Source organism: Myotis davidii, unplaced genomic scaffold, assembly GCF_000327345.1.
Source record: "Myotis davidii unplaced genomic scaffold, ASM32734v1 scaffold249, whole genome shotgun sequence".
NCBI classification, from domain to species: Eukaryota; Metazoa; Chordata; class Mammalia; order Chiroptera; family Vespertilionidae; genus Myotis; species Myotis davidii.
The window spans coordinates 4,599,769-4,606,251 of record NW_006300367.1 but is presented as its reverse complement, the minus strand read 5'-3'; the positions used below and the strand labels follow the sequence as shown (position 1 = coordinate 4,606,251).

Sequence of the window (6,483 nt, the reverse complement as noted above, 5' to 3'; positions counted from 1 at the left end):
CCGTTGTGTGCTTTTATGATAGAGATTGACCTGTTCCTCCGGTGGCTCCCGTGGGACAAAGTCCCATTTCTTAGTCTGGGGCCCAAGACCCTTGACCGTCATGCCCTAGTCTCCTGAGGGATGACCAGGCTTCCCTCACCCTAAGTCCACCGCACCCCAGGTGGGACGCCTTTCCCTCCTGGTGTTCCCCACTGCTCTGTGCCACTTCCCTCACTGCACCTGCACCCTTAGGGCCGTGAGCGTGGCATGTTTGCCTTTTCCCCGGGCACAGAACCCTTGAGGCAGGGCCTGCTCTGGTCAGGGAGGCTGTCCCGCCCTTGGGTAGGTACCTAACCCCGGTGTGTGGTCTGCAGCTAGATAATCAGACACACGTCTGTCTCTGGATCTGAAAATTCGTCCTTAAACATTTTTATTTGGGGGCGAGCAATTTTAAAGCACAAATCACTCAAGAAGGGTCAGCCTGCCAGCTAGCCAATCATTTCCTCTTTGGTGAGAGTGAGCGGGCGGCCAGCTTCCTGGGTGCTTGAGGTGTGGATGGGGTGTGACCCAACTGAAAGCATTTTACCTGCTAACCATCCCACCGAGGCCCAGCTGCCCAGGACTCTGCTTGGGCCCGCTCAGAGCTGCCTCTGCCCCAGCCGGCCCTCACCAGGAACGGGGATGTTGGCGTGGGAGTCAGGTCACCGCTGGCTGGGCCTGGGGTGCTGAGCTAGCACTGTCGTTCCGGCACCCTGAGTCCTGGGGCACCTGCTCTGCTGCCACAAAGTGCTCCCACTGATGCACCTGCGCCTGGGGAGAAAGCAGGCTCCTCCCACTGGTCCCTTGGTCCTGAGAAGCTATGTGACCTCCAAAAGCCCAGCAGTCTTTCTGAGCCTCAGTTTCTACAGTTCTCACAGGAGGACCAGGCCCTCCCCTGTGAGGGTGACTGAGAGGGTGAAAGAGGACCAGGTGCGGTGAAGCTGGGATTTCACATGGAGTGCACTAGTTCCCTTTCCTCCTTCCAGCCTCAGTTCCTCCTCTCCCCTTTCTTCTCCCCCTCCTCCTTTCCTCTCCTCTACTTCCTTCCTTTCTCCCCCAGAGTCCTTGGAGCTTGGAGGTGTGGTTTGTGCATAGTTATGCATAGGTGCCCACCCCGCTCCCCAACACCCATTGCAGGCATGCCGCTTGAAGACTTCAGCGCACTGTCAGCAGATTCCCAAGATGAGGAAAGTGTGCTCCCTGGCCTGAGAGGAGGGACACCATTTATTTGCACACTAGTGTGTATTGCATGCCCGTTTGTGTGTGTGTGTGCACACGCACACGTGCGTGTGTGCGTGTGTGCTCCTGAATGAATGTGCACATCTCACTAAGTTGCTTTACTGGCTGGCGTGCTGGCCTCACCTCCTGATGGCATCTGGCCCGGTCACCTTGGACAGCCCAACCCTGTTGTGTCCATGTCACACTGCATCTGACATGATGGGGCCTGGGGACCCAGTGGGCTGGAGCAGGCTGTTCTTCCATACATCCTCCAGGACAGTGGGCAGGTAAGGGGGTGAGGACCAGGGCAGGTGAGGGCGAGGAGGTGAGGGCACAGAGCCCACCTCCCACGGCCGGGTCTCAGCCAACAGCCATGCAGAGGGCTGCTGACCAGCAGAGGAGGGAAGGGAAAATGACCAGCGATCCTCTCCCCCACAGAGGCACCTGCCAGGGGCCCTGGGCTCACCCCTCTCCCTAGAGCCTCTGTGAAGCAAGGCACACCTGTGTGTGGGCTCCGGGTGCACTAGACGGTGACTGTGCTTACCACCCTTGAAGACGAGGCCATAGGCCCATATGTTCTTCAAATCCTAAAGCGACGTCACAGCAGGAAGTAATGTCAGAAGTCGTTTAGTGCTTCCCAAACGTTCTGAGGAAGTGCTGGCGCACAAATGCGTCGTAGGTCTTCTGGGAAGAAGTGGGGTCTCTGGCCAAATCCATCGGGGAGACTGCACTCGCTTCCCTGCCCTCACACCTCGGGTCACAGCACACACCGGGCACTGAACGTGTGGGCCCTCAACATGCGGGCAGCCTGCACTGCTTTCCTTGGCTCAATATGCCATTTCCCAAACCTGTCTGCATGGGTGCACCCTCCGTGTGGCTGCGTGGCACCTGGCAGTGGTGTTCTGTCGGGCACAGTTTGGGACATAGAGCTGTAGCCAAACCCTTCATTTCACAGAGGAGGTGGTGGAAGGCCAGGAGCCTGGGCCGCCCTGGGAGCGGTTGCACCTGGGGGCCAGGTTCCTCTCTTCTCTGTCTCTCCCCCACAGCCCTGGCTTCCAGCTCCTGTGGTGGTGGCCGTTCCCCACTGTGTTCAGACCCATTAGCTGCCTGGGGAGAGTGCCTGGGGCCCCCGGTTGCACTGGTGCAGCCCTCGGGGACCTGGGCCCCGGAGCTCCTGGTACCCAGGGAGCAGTCTTACTTGGAGCTGCTGGGTTCAGGGTGACTGCTGAGCTGCTGGGGGTCTCAGGGGGATTCCTGTGAAAGAGGATAGTTAGCAGTTCATCTTTCTTTCCTGCTACTCATTTTAAGTTATGATTATTATTCAGTGGTGCAATGAGGCACTTTTGTTAACTTATCTGTACATACCAGACACCCGGTACCACGCATAGGCCAAGACACAGCACCGAGCACATGGCATGTGTGTTAGGGCCCTCAGCCCCGAGAGTCGGTACCATGGAGGGATGCCCTCTAGAGGGACAAGAACGGTGAGGCCAGAGGTCAAGCAGGCTGTCCAAGTTCCTGGGCCAGGAAAGGGGAGCCAGGGCCCAAACCCAGGATCTTGTGCTCCAGCGGCTGCTGCAGGGAGGACGGTTCACGTGATGCCTAAGGCTGTGTTTCCTATAACCCACTTCAGAGAACAGGGTGTCAGCCAGGGCCGTTGGGGCCACCATTCCACCCTCGGCTTTGTTGCTGAAGCTGGTGCCCCTTGGGAAAAGGAATGCTGGTCACTGGTCCCTCCCCCTCTGTGGGCCCAGGACCCCAGGCCTGTCTGTGCTGGGGCTGGCAGTGCCGCTGGAAGTGGGTGGCCCAGCCCCATGCACCCGCACCGGCACGCAGGCTCTGACAGGGACACGGTCACAGCGCACGGTGAAAAGCCCGCCCTGGGTGGCATCTACTCTTCCCCAGACAGTGATGCTGATGCTGTTTGACCCTGGATGCTCAGTTATGTTTCAGATTTATTTCCTATCACTTAGAGGGGGATCAATGGAAGACAAAGGCACTTCAGCTCAGTCACCTGCTGCTCCCCCAAATGTCAAGGACTGACATTTGATGCCATCGTCCCAGTCAGCACAGCCTGACTCATTTCTTGCTTCCCCGGCCCCCACCCCACTCACACCCAGCAGGGACTTACACGTGCCCCGATGACAACTGCACTGCCCAGAGGACCCCGAATTTCCCCTGCAGACAAAGGCTGGCACCTGGGGGTCACCGTCCCTGGAAGGGGCCTCCGCATCTGGGCTCCTCCTCTGCTCCCGCGCCCCAGCCCAGGGTTCCAGGCCACGCGTGTGGCTTGGGCCGAGGGGGTGCTCCGGAGGTCTGCTTGGTGGCGGCGTGAAGTCCTGGAGTAGGAGGCGGCGTTGGGGGAGGTGAGGTCTGTGCCCTCAGATAAAGTACTCCTTTCTGCTGCTGTCCCCAGCATCCTGGAGCGACGGGTCGCCCTGCAGGGCCGCGTCTGCGCTCTCGGCAAACTCTGTGCCCTTGTCCTCATGCGTGTGGTACGTGCCCTTGTGCCGGTACATGTAGTGCAGTATGAGCAGGAGCAGGCCGACCAGGAAGAAGGCCATGGCGGTGATCACTCCTGCAGAGGGGAGGGCACCACAGCCGTCTGAGGGCAGAGCACGAGGCCCTGCCACAGGGGTCCTGGCGGGACAGAGCCTGGCCCATTCCCGCCGCTCTCCTCCCTGCCCCGGGCCCTCGCCCCTCCTCGGTGCCCATCTGAGTTGCTCTCTCTCTCCTTTCCCCACCCGTCCCCTCGGGGCACTTTGCAGACCTGTGGGTATGGTTTGTAATTCGTGTAAAGCAACTATGTGGGTTTGCCTGGAATGGAGTGATTCAGGGGATCAGAACTTGCTGGTTTTTTTAAACCAGGATTCCTGGGGCCTGGGACTTAAAGTGCTGGAAGCAGGAAGATACTGACACCGTGGAGCTGGCTGCCTGCTGTGCACCATGGGGGTAAGGGGGGTGTGGGGTGTGGGGGGGTAAGGCCAAGGGGATGGACTGTGGGAGCTGGGGCCTCTGGGACACGTGGGCGAAGTGTGGTTTCACTGCTCCAGGCCCTTCCCACTTCTCCTGAGCCCCTGAGAGTTGGGATCTGGGAAGAGCCTGCAGGGAGCAGGGGTTGGCCAAGCAAAAGCCTAAAGGGGCGGAATCTTGGGGGACAGGTGTGCAAGCGTGGGGTGTAGACTCATTTGGAGTCAGGAGGGGAGAGATGAGGTTTGAGGGCTGGTCAGCAGAGCCAGGTCACAGGGGCCGCAGGGTGACAGGTGAGCAGGGCTAATGGGGCCCCGGGGTGTGTGAGTCAGGCATTTGCTTTGAGGCCACAGAGCAAGCCTCTGCTTGCCCTTAGAGGCCGGTTCATTCGTGCCCCTCGGGGGATGTTAGAGAATGTGGGGAGGCGCAAACTGTCCCCAAGTCCCCTGAGGAACAGTGTCCTAACCATCCTGCTGCCTGTGGGACAGCACTGCTGTGCATGACGCTAACAGCACTGCCCAAGGAGGAGGAGGGTCAGGGTCAGTGGGCAGGTTACATAGAACTGAGAGCAGTTTGAGGGCAGCCTTCACGTCTTCCTACCTGGGTGCAAAGTCCCCGAGCTGTTCAGGAGCTGGGAGATGTGTGAGTCTCAGGGGGAAATAGCAGGCTGCACCGCCCAAACCCAGTCCTTCCTGAAGCGGTTTGGGGTCACAACCATGCCCAGTGGGTCACATGTTTTAAGGATGGAGGGATGGGGTGTGGGGCCAGGACATGGACTGGGGGGCGATGAGGACACAGAGAAGAGTTCAGGGAGCCCTGCCCATCCAGCACCCCCCACTCCTCTTGGAGTAGCTGTGTCCAGCCCCTCATCTCCGTGACTCCAGGGCCCTGTGCGCACCCTGCCGTGGGGCCCTCCCGCCCTCATCTCTCCCTCACCATCGGACACCTGTGGACACTTTCTGACGGGCCAGGCTCTTCCAGTGTCCACACAGAGCCCCTGGGAGAGGGAGAGCATGCCCCGCCCGAACCCTCAGCTGGTTCTCCTGCAGACGCCGCCTCCGACCCTCCTGACCGCTGGGAGGGCCTGGGCCAGCTCACCTGCCATGATGGCTATGTCCATTGTGGTCCACGCCATCCCGGGGCCGGGCTCTGTGAACAGAACAGAGGAGCCCAAGTTGAGAGGGGAAGGTCCCCGCCACCAGCGGTGTCTCAGCCCAGCCCGCACCCCCTGCCCACAGCGCAGCAGCTCTGTGAATGGCCGAGCGGACCGGAGACAGCACGTTGCGCAGGCCTCTGGCCAGGGGCACACAGAGCCACGCCAGGCTCCGCTCGGCCCTGACGGTGCTGGAGAGCACAGCAGGAACCGTCCGAGCCAGCCCCAAGGCGGGCACCTCCGGGGCTGTGTGGAGTGTGAGGGTTGCATCTCTGACCGCAAGGGTGCCTGCACCTGCCGATGCTCCACACACATCTGCAGGGCGCGGAGGTTGCCCACTCCTGCGCTTGGTACTGGCGCCACCTCAGCTGTTCTCACAACGATGGTCAAACCAGACCATCTGTGGCGTGTCCGCACGCGGACAGCTCGCCTGAGCTGGCGCCCTTTAGTGCTTTCTGTCTGTAATGTGACGTGCTCTTCACAGCAGTCCCAGCACATGTGGTGTTATGAGCCCATTTCGCAGGAAGGACACTGAGGCTCAGAAAGTGACCTACCCATGCTCGCACAGCCCGTCCAGTGGCAGCCGGGACTGCGGGCTCTCACCTCGGGTGCACACCCTTTTCTCTCTCTTGAAGCCCTTCCCCGAGGGCCCCCATCAGGAGATCCCTCCCTGAGACCCCTCTACAGGCCTGCGCACCCCCACAGGGGAAGGGCCCCTGCGCGCTCTCCTAGCTGCTAAGTGCGTTTCTCTGAAGCTCAGCCTCTGGCCAGAGGGCGAGGAGCCTGCACGTGTCTCCCCCTCTTCTGGGCCATGAGCGAGAGGAAGGATCCGTTAGAGCGTGGAAATATCCGTGTTCGCGTGGAAATGCCAGTACAGCAATGACACATATCTAAACAGAGAAGGCTCCTTCACGGCAGTCATTTCCGCTCAGAGCATCATTTGAATTCTAGTGCAATGAGGTCATTTGTTTGCTGGGGGGTCTTTGATTACTGACTCAATTTCATTAGCAGCTCTGGGTCTGTTCCGTTTTGTTCCTTCCTCATTCAGTCTTGGAAGCTTGTATATTCTAAAAACGCATCCTTTTCTCCCAAGTTGTCCAATTTGTTGGCATATAATTGTTTGT

At 59.7% G+C, this 6,483-nt stretch overlaps 1 protein-coding gene across 1 annotated transcript; it reads right to left on the bottom strand.

Moving 5' to 3' along the window:
• Positions 1 to 378: 378 nt before the first annotated feature.
• Positions 379 to 5,917, bottom strand: GYPC (glycophorin C (Gerbich blood group)). The gene is made up of 4 exons (XM_006776834.2): positions 5,914 to 5,917; positions 5,432 to 5,605; positions 5,305 to 5,355; positions 379 to 3,814 (listed from the first exon to the last, which is right to left on the bottom strand). The coding sequence occupies exons 1-4, from the start codon at positions 5,915 to 5,917 to the stop codon at positions 3,618 to 3,620; spliced, it is 426 nt and encodes a 141-aa protein (XP_006776897.1). The 3' UTR covers positions 379 to 3,617.
• Positions 5,918 to 6,483: the final 566 nt, after the last annotated feature.

Bases quoted from the DNA above. Each gene is read 5' to 3' on its own strand.
- GYPC (XM_006776834.2), bottom strand. The intron at 5,356-5,431 runs GTGCGGGCTGGG...TTCTGTTCACAG, and splicing joins TGCTGCGCTGTGGGCAGGGG to AGCCCGGCCCCGGGATGGCG. The intron at 3,815-5,304 runs GTGAGCTGGCCC...TCCCCTCTGCAG, and splicing joins GGACATAGCCATCATGGCAG to GAGTGATCACCGCCATGGCC.